Genomic DNA, 15,532 nt, shown 5'->3' with positions numbered 1-15,532 from the left:
TTCATCTTTATTGATAAGTCTTAGTATGATCTCCGTTTTTCTCTTAAATTTGTATAAGGGAAATGAGAAAGTATAAACTCTATCAGGCATTTATGCTCACATCATCTCTAATTCTTAAAACATTCAATTGATCACAAAACTTCATAGGGACACTGACTTGCTAGAGTTCATTAAAAATGAATGAGCTGGGGGCCAGAAAGTTAGCACAGTGGTAGGATGTTTGCCTTGCACAAGGCCAACCGAGGACAAACAGTGGTTTGAATACCAGCATCCCATATGTTCCCTCAAGCCTACCAAGGGTGATTTCTGAGTTCAGAGCCAGTAGTAAACCCTGAGCGCCACCAGGCATGACCCAAAAATGAAAGGAAGGAAGGAAGGAAGGAAGGAAGGAAGGAAGGAAGGAAGGAAGGAAGGAAGGAAGGAAGGGAGGGAGGGAGGGGAGGGAGGGGAGGGAGGGAGGGAGGGGAGGGAGGGAAGGAAGGAGGGAGGAAGGAAGGAAGGAAAAGAAAAGAAGGAAGGAGGGAGGGAGGGAGGGAGGGAGGGAGGGAGGGAAGGAAGGACGGAAGGAAGGAGGGAGGGAGGGAGGGAGGGAGGGAGGGAGGGAGGAAGGAAGGAAGGAAGGAAGGAAGGAAGGAAGGAAGGAAGGAAGGAAGGAAGGAAGGAGAGGAAGGAAGGAAGGAAGGAAGGAAGGAAGGAAGGAAGGAAGGAAGGAAGGAAGGAAGGAAGGAAGGAAGGAAGGAAGGAAGGAGGAAGAAAGAAAGAAAGAAAGAAAGAAAGAAAGAAAGAAAGAAAGAAAGAAAGAAAGAAAGAAAGAAAGAAAGAAAGAAAGAAAGAAAGAAAGAAAGAAAGAAAGAAAGAAAGAAAGAAAGAAAGAAAAAGAATGGGCTGGGCTGGGCTGGGCTGGAAAGACAGTACATTAGGCAAGGTGTTAGCTTTGCATGCTGCTAGCCTGAGTTCAATCCCCAGCATCATAAATGATTCCAATGGGCTTGCCAGGAGTGATTCTTAAGTGTAGAACCACCCATGAACACCTCCAAATAAACAAAAAACGGGGAGATATGAGATTCAAATCCAAATCCAGTAGTGCCTGAATCATAGTCCTTTGTTTATGTTTTTGCTTTGCTTTGTTTTGGTTTGATTTGGGGACTACACCTGGCAACGCCCAAGGGTTACTCCTGGCTCTGCACTCAGGAATTACCGTATTTTCCGGCGTATAAGATGACTTTTGAAACAAAAAAAAGTCAACTGAAAATCGGGGGTCGTCTTAGACGCCGAGTATATCCCGAAAAATGTTTCAATAAGCCGCTAAACGAAAATTGTTTGAATTATTGTCACAAGACGAATTTTCCAACTCGATCCTGCACCAATCACTGCAAGGTTGGTCAGATGATCTCTCTAACTCAGCCAATCCAAGCAGGCTTTTTATGCACGCAAATTAGACAATGTTCTGGACCCAAATCTACACTGTAAAAAGCCTGCTCAGATTGGTCAGAGTAAGAGAGTAAGTCTATTACAGTATAACCTTTGAACCTTTGCTTGTTGTGATTGGCTCACTGCGGTACATACAGTTGCAGCACAGGAACGTTCTGTCTGATACAGCGAATATAGGCCTAAACCTATGTTTTAACTGCAAAATTAGGGGTCGGTTTATACACCCAGTCGTATTATACACCGGCAAATACAGTACTCCTGGCTGTGCTCAGGAGACCATACAGGATGCTAGAGATTGAGCCCAAGTCATTTGCATGCAAGGCCAAGTGCCCTACCTGCTGTACTATTGCTCTGACCCCAAATGAAAGCATTTAGGAATATTCATATAGATGGATCCATCAAGTAACCAAAAATATGGTTGTGGAATCTGAGGAAGAGGTAAGAGCTGAAAAAATTAGATGTGAGATCTTTTGTATTCTTCAGTGGAGTCAGAGGATAAAATACCACACTCTTAAAGGAATATTGGACCGTTAATATGATATTTTAACTTGATTGGCTATAGCTACCTAATAAAATATTTCTTAGTGTGTAAGGCAGCCTTCAAAAGAGAAATAAACTAAACTGGTAGAATGAATATAGACAATTGCCCTCATCGATACTAATAGGTCTGATTCAGTCATCTTTGGGCTTCTGAGGAGATGAAGAAAACCAAAAGGAAGATGTCTGTATTCAGCCAGCTCCACAGACTTGATCCATTCACAAAAAAAGATGTAAACTAATCTCTGAAAAATTATGGGCATACCGGACACACAACTCAAAGCTGGCAATCTCAGGAAGAGAGAAAAGCCAAGTCCCTGCCCTGCCAAAGCCACACCTGCTGTACCCATCACCCACAACAGCCACTTCACAAATGGCTCTGCTTTACCACTCCTCCTCTGCTCTCTACAGACACCAATCTAACTAAAATCCTAGGTATGCCAGTGTTTGGGCTGACATCACCAGGAATGTTTTGTAGTGAGTATGGACATCCTCCCTCCACGCCCCCCCCCCAACCTTCTAGTACTTCTGGAAGTCCTAGCTGAAAACACACCCCACACAAATTAAAGTATCAGTAACAGTACTTAGAATTCATGGACCACAACAACTCTAATTTTTTTTTTCCTGGCTGCCCAGGGGTTACTTTAGGCTTTGCACTCAGAAATCACTCCTGGCAGGCTCAGGAGACCATATGAAATGCTGGAAATCAAATCTGAATCTGTCCTGGGTCAGCCATGTGCAAGGCAAATGCCCTACCGCTCTGCTATCTGTGCTATCACTCTGGCCCCCAACAACTCTTAATTTTTTAAATACTGTCATCACCATTGGAACAAACCATCTTAGACACTAATGTGTATTTAAAGCCACCTAATGTTCAGAAACAAAAGAAGTAACAGAATAATCAGCTAGCAACAAGAGCTTAATAAATTTTTTTTGTTTGGTCCTACCAAACATACCATGCTCAGGGGTTACTCCTGGCTCTGCACTCAGAAATCACCCCTGGCAGGCTAAGGGGACCATATGGGATGCTGGGAATCAAAACACTTTAAGTCCTGGGTTGGCTGTGTGTAAGGCACTACCACTACGCCCTACCACTATGCTATCTTTCCGGCCCCTTAATAAATTTTTGTTTGTTTGTTTTTGGGTCACACCCAGTGGCAGTGCTCAGGGGTGACTCCTGGCTCTGCGATCAGAAATCACTCCTGGCAGGCACGGAGGGCCATCTGGAATGCCGATATTTGAACCAACCAACCATCTTAGATCGGCTGCTTGCAAGGTATATGCCCTACCACTGTGCTATCTCTCTGCCCCTTCCTTAATAAAATTTTTTAACAATGACTTAATGACCTCATTTGAGATAACAATAATTTTCACAAATTTTCCTTTTGCTGTACTCTTTGTTATTTTCTTTTTTTTTTTTTTTTTTTTTTGGTTTTTGGGCCACACCCGGTGGTGCTCAGGGGTTACTCCTGGCTGTCTGCTCAGAAATAGCTCCTGGCAGGCACGGGGGACCATATGGGACACCGGGATTCGAACCAACCACCTTTGGTCCTGGATCGGCTGCTTGCAAGGCAAACACCACTGTGCTATCTCTCCGGGCCCTATTTTCTTATTTTTAATAATTTTGCTCCCTTACCTGGAAACTTATTTATTATGATCAACTATGTCAATTATATGATACTTGGTCTTTAAATATAATGATGCATATATATATATACATATATATATATATTTTTTTTTAAAGGGCAAGGCAGAGCAATAGCACAACAGGTAGAATATTTGTTTTGCACACAGATGACCTGGGTTTGATCTCCACCATCCCATATGGTTCCCTGAGCCTGTCAGGAATAACACCTAAGCACCACAAGGTGTGGCAAAAGAAAGAAAAGGAAAAAGGAAGGGGTGTTCAATATAAAGCTCATGGCAAGGAGGGACAATAAATACTAGCTTCTCAGAACAATAAGAGTGGGGTCAGCTGTCCTGCACAAGCCCAGTTCAGAATTCATCATCTCACACTCAACAAGCAGAATCAGGACAGAAGAACATGAAAATTTCATGAAAGGAGACAGGACTGGGTAGGTGAACAGAGGTAACTAAACCGAGACCTGTGGAGCCAGAAAGTGGCAGAATTCCCAGTCTGTGTGCTGCAAATAGATTTGGGCAAAGTTAGGTCAGTCAACTGTTAACACAATCAAACTTAAGGCAGGGAAGAGAGTGTAAATAATGAGTTGCTGACATGTTAAGAGAGTCAGGAGTAATGGTGAGAATGTACAGGGTACCTGTCAGCATTGAGAAAGTGAGCCTCCAACGATCATGACTTTCTGGAATCCCCTCTCCCAACTCGCTGTCATCCTCCAATTGGCAAAATAGCTCTACCCTTACAGATACAGACATTTGTCCCTTACTGCCAAAACATAAGTAGGACTTTCTTTTTTTTTTTTTTTTTTTTTTTTGGTTTTTGGGCCATACCCGTTTGACGCTCAGGGGTTACTCCTGGCTATGTGCTCAGAAATCGACCCTGGCTTGGGGGGACCATATGGGACGCCGGGGGATCGAACCGCGGTCCGTTCCTTGACTAGCGCTTGTAAGACAGACACCTTACCTCTAGCGCCACCTTTCCGGCCCCCTACTTCTTTTTTTTTTTTTTTTAAGTAGGACTTTCTTTTGTCATTCATAAAGATTTAGTAGCTAAATTATCTGGTTAACCTGTCAACACATCCTTTGTTATAAGGCGAAAATGCTTCCGATGCCTGTCCCATCAGACACTCCTGTCTGAAGGGGATAGAACCATCAGACACTCCTGTCTGAATGGGACAGAAATAATTGTTTCCATGACTAATCTAGGCCAGATTATCCTCTTATACTGTAGCTTCTTCTATATAACATCTAGCATCTACTTCTTGCTAGGCCTCATAGGTGCTAATGACAGAAGAACAAAGCTACTTTTTCCCTCAACAAGTGCCCTCTTAAAGATTACCAGGCAGGGGCCGGAGTGATAGCATGGAGGTAAGGCATTTGCCTTCCAAGCAGAAGGATGGTGGTTCGAATTCCAGCATCCCATATGGTGCCCTGAGCCTGCCAGGAGCAATTTCTGATCATAGACCCAGGAGTAACCCCTGAGCACTGCCGGGTGTAGCCCAAAACCAAAAAAAAAAAAAAAAAAAAAGACTACCAGGCAGGAAGACATAAAAAGTTACAATGAAGGGGCCGGAGCAGTGGTGCAGCGCTAGGGCATTTGCCTTGCACGTGGCTGACCTAGGACAGACCGTGGTTCCATCCCCTGGCACACCATATGGTCCCCCAAGCCAGGAGCAATTTCTGAGTGCATAGCCAGAAGTAACCCCTAAGCATCACTGGGTGTGGTCCAAAAACATACATACATACATACATACATACATACATACATACATACATACATACATACATACATTTTTAAAAACTGTCAGTATCCACTAGCAATGGTTAGATTTTCTCCTTCCCTCAGCTCTGGCTAATCTGATGTTCTCTTTTGTCAGTTTTCCTATTCTTTGTATTTCATAAATAGAACCATATACCATATGGTTTGCTCTGTCTGTTTTCGTTTGTTTGTTTGTTTGTTTGTTTGTTTTGTGCCATACCTGATGGTGCTCAGACTTACTTCTGGCTCTACACTCAGGGATCATTCCTGGTGGGTGTTGGGGTACATATGGGATGCTTTATATATTCAAGGCAAGTGCCATAATCACTGTACAATTGCTTTAGTCCCATGCTCTGTATGATTTCACATAGACCAGGGGTCTCAAACTCAATTTACCTGCAGGCCGCAGGAGGCAAAGTCGGGGTGATCCTTGAGTGCAAAGTCAGTAGTAAGCCTTGAACATTGGGGGGTGTGACCCAAACAACTAAAACAAAACAAAACAAAAAAAGATTCCTCTAGGGCAGGGCCACAAAATGTTGTACGGAGGGCAGCAAAGGGCCTGCGGGCCTCGAGTTTGAGACCCCTGACATAGACTATTTCAAGGCTAATCCATGATTAAGCATGTATCAGAACGTCATTCCTTTTTTTTGACTGGCTATTATATCAATTATATCAAAATATTTATTATTTTATATCTCTATATATCATACAGATATAATATCTATTGTATCAAAATACACATTTATTTTCCAATTCACCAGTTGATGGTCATTTGAGTTGCTTCCATCTTTCTACTATTAGACTAGTACTGCTAAGAACATAAATTGCTTATTAGAGTACCTATTTAATTCCTTTGATATATTTCTACATGTGGACTTGCTGGATTATATGATAACCGTGGAATTAAATTTTGTTTTTGTTTTTGTTTTTGGTTTTTGGGTCACACCCGGCAGTGCTCAGGGGTTACACTTCGCTCTATGTTCAGAAATCGCCACTGGCAGGGAGGCACAGGGGACCATATGGAATTCGAACCATGCCGGGATTCGAACCTACCTTCATTCTGGGTCAGCCATGTTCAAAGAAAATTCCCTATCACTCATGTCCCCTGGAATTAAATTTTGTTTTTGTTTTTTTTTGGTTACACCTGGCAGTGCTCAAGGGTTACTCCAGGCTCTCAGCTCAGAAATCACTCCTGGCAGGGTCGGTAAGGTGGCGCTAGAGATAAGGTGTCTACCTTGCAAGCGCTAGCCAAGGAACAAACTGTGGTTCGATCCCCTGATGTCCCATATGGTCCCCCCCAAGCCAGGGGCGATTTCTGAGCGCTTAGCCAGGAGTAACCCCTGAGCGTCAAATGGGTGTGGCCCAAAACAACAACAAAAAAAACGGAAAAAAAAAAAAAAGAGAGAAAGAAATCACTCCTGGCAGGCTGAGGGGGACCATATGGGATGCCAGGATTCGAACCTGCATCCATCCTGGGTCAGCCATGTGCAAAGAAAATTCTCTATCACTGTGCTACCACTCAAGTCCCCTGAAATTAATTGTTTTTTTGTTTGTTTGTTTTTTTGGCTTTTGGGCCACACCCGGCAGCACTCAGGAGTTACTCCTGACTCTATGCTCAGAAATCATTCCTGGCAGGCTCAGGAGACCATATGGGATGCCGGGATTCGAACCACTGTCCTTCTGCATGCAAGGCAAACACCTTGCCTCCATGCTATCTCTCCAGCCCCTGGAATTAAATTTTTGAGGAATGTCTAAACTGTTTCCACATAGCTCAATCCATTAAATTATCATTAGAAATGTAATTTAATAAAGGTTCTAATTTCTCCACAATTTTGTCATTTTTAATTTTTTGTCTGTTTTCTACTGTGTCTTTTCCTAGCGGCTGTGAGGTATCTTCTCAGCTCTAATACTCTGTTCTGCTTATGTCAGTTTTCTGATGACCTCTGACCTCACTTAGCAAAGTAGGTCACATACAGGCTATACATTATATTATGTAAGCCTGGAAAATAAGAGAAATAAGAGAGATAAATAGGCAGAACACATTCATATTTTGCATCATTCTATAATGGTGATAAAACAAGTGTCCAAATCCACAGACTACCCAACACCATGTGAACCACATTAAAAACTGCAGACTCTGGGATGATAATGATATGGTTGATGTATGTTCATAATTTGTAATAAATACAACACTCTTATTAAGCATGTATGATTTTGAGCTTAGGACCATATCCAGAGTTGCTCAGGGTTTACTCCTGGCTCTGAGTTCAGGGATCTTTCCTGGCAGGGCTCAGGGAACCATATGTGGTATTAGAAATTGGTCCCAAGTCGGGGGCATGCAACATCATTTCGTATCTTAACACTAGTGCAAAAAGTAAAAACACTATCTTGTAGATGTCCCTGAAAGATCCTGGACCTCAGCTTAGCTGCTAACAACCATGGGTTCCATGGCACAATGAGATAGTCCTTTACACGCAAGACTTACAGAGAGGAGGCCCAAAGAGCACTGTGTCCAGAGCCTTCAGTTGCAGTTTCTGCCGATGGCTCCGGTCTGTCATCTTCAGCACAGTTCCTGTCATTGTGGTGTTGGTTACAGCTAGCCTGTTGAAGCAAGAAGTTGAGGGTCAGTTTGCTTCAGTAAAATGAAAACTGATCCTGGTAATATTATAATACACTTTCTCCAGGATTATTCCCATGACTTTAAGGTATTGGCAATGCTCCCCTCTGAACAGTAGGATACAGAATCTAAACCAGTGGATCTCAACAGGGAATATACAAAGACTTTTTGCTAGTTCATTTGTTTGGGGGCCAAACCTGGTGGTATTCAGGGTTACTCCTGGCTCTGCATTCAAGGATCACTCCTAGTAGGGCTAGGAACAAAGTGTCAGAGATTGAACCCAGATCAGCCACATGCAAGGCTAGTGCCCTACCTACTTGTACTCTCTCTGGCCCCTACTTTTACCAATAATTTGTTTACCCTTCTACCCATGTATATTTCTAAGTACTCTAATTTCAAAGGATTATCCAAATGCAACCATTCCCATGCCCAGTTGTAAGTTTTCTGGTGTACTTTTCCTTCCAGGAATTGTTTACTATATATCTGATTGATTCCTTGTTCTACCATTTTAAAATACAATCTCCTATCCATCCCAGGTCATAATGTGGCCCTGTATGATTCAGTGATTCTGGGTACCTCTGAAGTATTCTAATTCTATTAAATATAAACCTACTGACGACAAATTATGAATTAGTCTTGTTTGCCTGTATGCATAGTCACTGCAATTTATTCACAATCAGATTACTATATTTATATGACCTTCAGCAGTAATTGTAAATGGTAACTCTTATGAGAGAAAGTATGTAAACAAGAAAATGACCTGGGGAAAATAATTTTGTTTCTCATCTATTGGAACACAGCAGGAACAGGAGGGAATAGCTATTAAAATACAAGGCTGAGGGGCCGGAGAGATAGTATGAAGTAAGACATTTGCCTATATAGTCCTCCAGCCTGCCAGGAGAGATTTCTGAGCATAGAGCCAGGAGTAACCCCTGAGCACTGCTGGGTGTGCCCCCCAAAAAAACAAAACAAAACAAAAAATACAAAGCTGAAAAACTACTACTCTAAGTCCCATGATTGAGTATTTTCTGCCACCCAAGTTCAGTTAGTATTCTTTTTAGCACTTGATCTTTTTTTTTTGGGGGGGGGGGTGGAAGGGGCACACCGGTTTGATGCTCAGGGGTTACTCCTGGCTAAGCACTCAGAAATTGCCCCTGGCTTGGGAGGACCATATGGGATGCCGGGGATCAAACCGCAGTCCTTCCTTGGCTAGCACTTGCAAGGTGCTTACCTCTAGCGCCACCTCACCAACTAGTATTCTTTTTATTTTATTTTATTTTATTTATTTATTTATTTTGTGTTTGGTTTTTGGGTCACACCCGGCAGTGCTCAGGGGTTATTCCTGGCTCCAGGCTCAGAAATTGCTCCTGGCAGGCACGGGAGACCATATGGGGCACCGAGATTCGAACCAATGACCTCTTGCATGGAAGGCAAATGCCTTACCTCCATGCTATCTCTCTGGCCCCCTAGTATTCTTTTTAATGCAATTTTTTGCTTCCCAGGGAAGAAATAAAGTTTCTGAGATGTGTGATTTATACTGCCACCTGGGTATACAGAAACCACTTTCCTTTCTAGCCACGGAAATCACACCCACGTACAGAAGGAGCAGAGAGACACTGTGCTCTGACACTGTGGGTGGGTGGCAATGGGAGAGCAGCAGTCAGGTGCAGATGATCTAGTTTCTGGTTCCAGATCTATCAGTGATTCACTTCCCTGACCATAAACTGCTTGGTCTCTCCACTCAGGCTTTAGATGTAAGTAAAATCAGATGCCCCTTACAAATTTGGAAATTATTTTGTTGGTGGTGGTGAAGGAGACACAATCAGTGGCACTCAGTGGTAACTCCTGCCTCTGGGCTCAGAAATCACTCCCAGCAGGCTCGGGAGACCATATGAGATGCAGGGGATTGAGCCCTGATCAGTCACCTGCAAGGCAAACACTCTACCACTATGCTATCACGCTGGCCCCAGTTTGGAAGTTCTTGGGACTCTTCTCTATACCGCTTTTCTACTAGGTATACTGCCTTCATCCAAATCACAAAATTTTGTTGTTGTTGTTGTTGTGTTGTTTTTTGTTTTTGTTTTGTTTTGTTTTGTTTTTGGGCCACACCCGGTGACACTCAGGGGTTACTCCTGGCTATACGCTCAGAAGTTGCTCCTTGCTTGGGGGACCATATGGGACGTCGGGGGATCGAACCGAGGTTCGTCCAAGGCTAGCGCAGGCAAGACAGGCACCTTACCTCTAGCGCCACCGCCCTGCCCCTGTTGTGTTGTTTATAATCGATGTTTCAAAGAAACCTATGAACTAAAACCTATTTCTCAAAAAGAGGAAAAAAAATGAAAATGAACCTTATTTATTTTTTTGGGGGGGGGGGGCACAACCTGTATGGTTATTCTCAGCTCTGTTCTCAGGGGTCATTACTTGTGGTGCTAATACTACGGGGGTCAGCCATATGCAAGGTGAGTGCCTTATCCTTTGTAATATCTCTTCAGTCCCTAGGATCATATTTATTAAGCAACTACTACATATTCTAAATTGCTATGACAAGGAGCCGAAGAGATAGCACAGCGGCGTTTGCCTTGCAACCCAGGGCCTAAGGTTGTTGGTTTGAATCCTGGCATCCTAGATGGTCCCCCGTGCCTGCCAGGAACTATTTCTGAGCAGATAGCCAGGAGTAACCCCTAAGCACCACCAGGTGTGGCCCAAAAATAAAAAAAATAAAAAATTGCTATGATAATACAACTTACTGATTGTGATTTTATACAGAACCTCATTTAATTTTCAGATCTTTAAGAATATAGCTAAAGTATTAGCTCCACTTTGCAGATAAGAAAAAAGACTCATACATGAGTAACTTGCCCAAAAAACAGCAATGAAACCAGGAAATGAACTCAAGTCTGCTATATTCTTCCCACTTTATCATGCTGTCTAGTGATGGACCTAAAACTACCACACTGAATTCCGTGCTGCAGTGTACTGCAGATGCCAGCTTTCTGCTATCATTAAGTGTCAGTGGTTAACTTCCCTTACTCCAATATCTATCCTGGCTGGGACTAATCTTGGATAGAATCATAGTCACAGGAGGACTAACTAAGTTCATGATTTGAGCATTACTTTTTATCTTAAGATTTAGAGAGTTTTTTGTTTTTGTTTTATGGGGGGGGCCACAAGACAATGCTCAGGGGTTACTTCTGGCTCTGCACTCAGGAATCACTTCTGGTGGGCTCAGGGAACCATATGGGATACTGGGGATTGAATCTGTTGTGCACATGCAAGGCAAGTGAAGTGCCCTACTCAATATGCTAATGTTCCAGCCCTTATACTTTAAAGCTTTAACCCAAACCCTACTAGCCATTCCTCAAGATAGAATGATTAATATATGTAAAACAATACTGCTATTTCCATCAATAATGTGAAAGAGGGCCGGAGAGATAGCGTGAAGGTAAGGCATTTGCCTTTCATGCAGGAGGACAGTGGTTCGAATCCCGGAATCCCATATGGTCCCCCCGTGCCTGCCAGGAGCGATTTCTGAGCATAGAGCCAGGAGTAACCCCCTAAGCGATGCCGGGTGTGACCCAAAAAAACAAACAAAAAATATAATAATTTGAAAGAAAATCCTAGAGCTCCAGGGTCAATTATTTATTCAATAAACTATCTCTTCTAGTAAACATGGAATTTCTCAAGACAGGGTTAAGGCCTAATGCATCTCTTTGCCCCTTAGGGCCCAACAAGAGATCATGGTACATAATATATGCTAGGTAAAGCTTGTTAAATAGAACTAACTGCAATTTCCAGGAAGCCTATTCTCAACCACATGGAGCATGGGGAAGAAGACACAGGAAAAGCAGGGCACTCAGAATAGTTACTTACTCAGTTTACTATCTATGTACAATATTACCTACCTTACGAGACTGATAATAAAAATGAATGAAATATAAAGTATGGAGTAGCATGCCTGGCATGTACTAAGCCCTCAAAAAATGAAAGCTATTAGTACCATCTCTAGAAGTGACAGAAATATCACTAAGAAAATAGATGCTTTTTTTGGGGGGGGGGGGTTTGGGGCCACACCCAGTGACGCTCAGGGGTTACTCCTGGCCATGCACTCAGAAATCGCTCCTGGCTTGGGGGACCATGTGGGATGCCGGGGATCAAACCCAGGTCCATCCTGGGTCAGCTGTATGCAAGGCAAATGTACTACCGCTGTGCCATCACTCCAGCCCCGAAAATAGATGCTGCATTGTAAATATACAATAGATGTGAGAAGAATTGAGGTATACCGATTTTACCCGCAAAGGGTGGCCAAACGGCAGATCAGCACCAGTTCACTACCTGTACCCCCCAAGTGAGCAAAACCAGAGTTCTCCTGACCTCGGCATGGCATGGCCACTGAGCTGAAGCTTCCGGAAGGTTTCCTCATACTGAGGCAGCTCCACATATGTGACTAGCCACTGTACCACCTCATCCACGGTCCAGTTGTACACTGTAGGAAGAAATGAGGAAAACTATGACTCCAAAATGCCAAACTCTGCTTGCACTTAGTATAGTCATACTGATCATAACATCAAACATATGCTTATACATTTAATATCTGTCTCTCATCCACAAAATCCTAAGTATGAAAGAAGTCTATATAAACCACTATTGTGATTAAAAATAGATCAGCTGTGAGTTAGAGTATATATATATATATATATTATAGAGGAGTATATTTGATTCAGATAGAACAAAAGGAATGTTTAGGGAAGTGAAAATGTTCTTTATTTTTAATGTGGAAGATACACAAAAAATACATTTATCAAAGTTCACTAGATCATATTTTATAGTTATTGTCTTATGAAAATTATACCTCAGCAAAGTTGACTATAAAGTATTTTTTAATTCTATTCTATTGAAACAATTGTGATCTACAGAGTCCTTCAGAGTTGAATTTCAGATATAGAGTGAGTCAAGGCCATTCCCACCACCAGTGTCAACCTCCCTCCACCAATGGACCCAGATATCCTATATCACCACCATTTGCCCCCTGGCCTGCCAGTATAACAGGCCCTTTAAGGTTAGATTGTTCAAGTTTAGGTCCCTGTTGACAATTTTAGTTCTATCCTTATTTTTTGCCCAATAATGCATCTGATAAATATTCTTTTATTGTAAATGCGACCAGTATAGAGAACGAATTATCCATCTATTTATTCGACTAGCATTCACACAGGCACACTTAATGCTAAGACTTCAAGAAGTCAGTTCCCTATCCCATTGAAGATATTTTGTTTGTTTGTTTTGGGGGCCACACCCAGCAGCGATGCTCAGGGGTTACTCCAGGCTCGATGCTCAGAAATCACTGCTAAGAAAAAAAATAAAAGGAAAAAAAAAAGAAAGAAATCACTGCTGGCTCAAGGGGCCATATGGAATGCTGGGGATCGAACCCAAGTCCATCCTGGGTCAGCTGCGTGCAAAGCAAACGTGTACCGCTGTGCTGCCACTCCAGCCCCTCCATTGAAGATATTAACAACAGCCTGAGGAGCCGAAGTGATAGCATAGTGGTAAGGCATTTGCTTTGCATGTTCAACCCGGGACGGACCCGGATTCCATCCCCAGCATCCCATTTGGTCCCCTGAGCCGTCTAGGGGCGATTTCTGAGTGCAAAGCCAGAAATAAACCCTGAGTGCTGCTGCCACTGTGTGTGGCCCAAAACCCAAAAACAAACAAACAAACAAAACAGCAAAAGCAGACTATAGATTCTGATAAAGAATTTTCAGAAAGCACAAGGAAAAAGAAAATAATTGCTTAGAGGTTCAGAGTCAGACATGATAAATTAGGAATCACTCACTTAAATTATTTCATGGATGGGCTGGGCGGTGGTGCTAAAGGTAAGGTGCCTGCCTTGCCTGCGCTAGCCTTGGACGGACCGCGGTTCGATCCCCCGGTGTCCCATATGGTCCCCCAAGCCAGGAGCAACTTCTGAGCACATAGCCAGGAGTAACCCCTGAGCGTTACCGGGTGTGGCCCAAAAACAAAAACAAAAACAAAACAAAAAAAATTATTTCATGGATGTACAAGATAAAAAACAATGACATATGCAAAGAATAAATGTGAAATTTGTTTAGAATATAAAATACATACTGAGGCAGGAGCAATAGTACAGCAGGTAGGACGTTTGCCTTGCATGCAGCTGACATGGGTTTGATCCCTAGCATCCCATATGGTTCCCAGAGCATGCCAGGCATAATTTCTGAGCAAAGAGCCAGGAATAACCCCTCAATGCCACAGGGTGTGGCCCAAAAACCAAAACCATTAAAAAAAAAAAGAACACAGAATATATGGAAAGTAGTGGCAAAAGAAAACTGAAGGACTAGGGAAATAGTTGAAATGGCTACTGTGAATGCTTGTATGCCAGAGGCCTTGCTTCAAACATGTTCTCGTGAGTACCACTGAGTACAAAGCATGGAGCACAGATCACCATCATCTGTGGCTCCAAACTATTAAAAAAAAAAAACTGAGGGCCCAGAGTAATAGTACAGCTGATAGGCTTTGCCTTACACCAGCTGACCCAGGTTTAATACCTGGCACTACATATTGGACACCTGAGCCCACCAGGAGTAAACCCTGTGTGCAGAATCAGGAGTAAGTCCTGAGCACTGTTGGTTGTGGTCCAAGACACAGTAAAAAATACAAAGAAAACTAAAATTAAAGCACATGATCTTGACTTCTTCCACTTAATAAAAAAAAAAACTATTAGTAGGGGCCGGAGAGATGGCATGAAGGTAAGGTGTTTGCCTTGCATGAAGAAGGACAGTGGTTCAAATCCCGGCATCCCATGTGGTTCCCGGAGCCTGCCAGGAGCAATTTCTGAGCTTAGAGCAAGGAGGAACCCCTGAGCACTTCCGGGTGTGACTCCCCCCCCCCCCCCACAAAAAAAGAAAAAACACAAAACTATTAGTAATCAAGCCAGGAGCGACTTCTGAGCACATAGCCAGGAGTAACCCCTGAGCATTACCGGGTGTGGCCCAAAAACCAAAAAAAAAAAAACTATTAGTATTGTCCTGAGATAGGCCTGCCTCGGGTTTCTCTTGGTTTCAGTTATATAAAAGTAAGAATCTATAGACCTCTCCTCCTCTCTTACATAAATTATATACTTGGAATACATCTTTTTTTTTTCTTTTTGTTTTTGTTTTTGGGTCACACTCAGCAGCGCTCAGGGATTACTCCTGGCTCTATGCTCAGAAATCGCTCCTGGCAGGCTTGGGGGACCATATGGGATGCCAGGATTCAAACCACCATTCTTCTGCGTGCAAGGCAAACACCCTACCTCCATGCTATCTCTTCAGCCCCGGAATACATCTTAATATAAAGTATGTCAGCTTATTTTTCCTCATCCTCTTTTTTATTTGTTTTGTTTTTTTGTTTTTGATTTTTGGTCACACCCGGCAGTGCTCAGGGGTTACTCCTGGCTCCATGCTCAGAAATCGCACCTGGCAGGCTTGGGGGACCGCATGGGATGCTGGGATTCGAACTACCGTCCTCTGCAAGCAAGGCAAACACCTTACCTCCAT

The 15,532-nt window shown here is 43.0% G+C and overlaps 1 protein-coding gene across 2 annotated transcripts in view; it reads right to left on the bottom strand.

Moving 5' to 3' along the window:
* STIM1 (stromal interaction molecule 1) overlaps positions 1 to 15,532 on the bottom strand; it is a 214,971-nt gene that overhangs the window by 26,610 nt on the left and 172,829 nt on the right. For both annotated transcript variants that reach the window (XM_049780499.1, XM_049780500.1), the window contains exons 4-5: positions 12,354 to 12,465; positions 7,851 to 7,966 (exon numbers count right to left, since the gene is read on the bottom strand). In XM_049780499.1, coding sequence (XP_049636456.1) covers positions 7,851 to 7,966; positions 12,354 to 12,465 — 228 coding nt within the window. The remainder of the gene's footprint in view (positions 1 to 7,850; positions 7,967 to 12,353; positions 12,466 to 15,532) is intronic.

This window comes from Suncus etruscus, chromosome 9, assembly GCF_024139225.1.
Source record: "Suncus etruscus isolate mSunEtr1 chromosome 9, mSunEtr1.pri.cur, whole genome shotgun sequence".
In the NCBI taxonomy this organism is placed as follows: domain Eukaryota; kingdom Metazoa; phylum Chordata; class Mammalia; order Eulipotyphla; family Soricidae; genus Suncus; species Suncus etruscus.
This window is presented reverse-complemented; position numbering and strand designations above follow the sequence as displayed.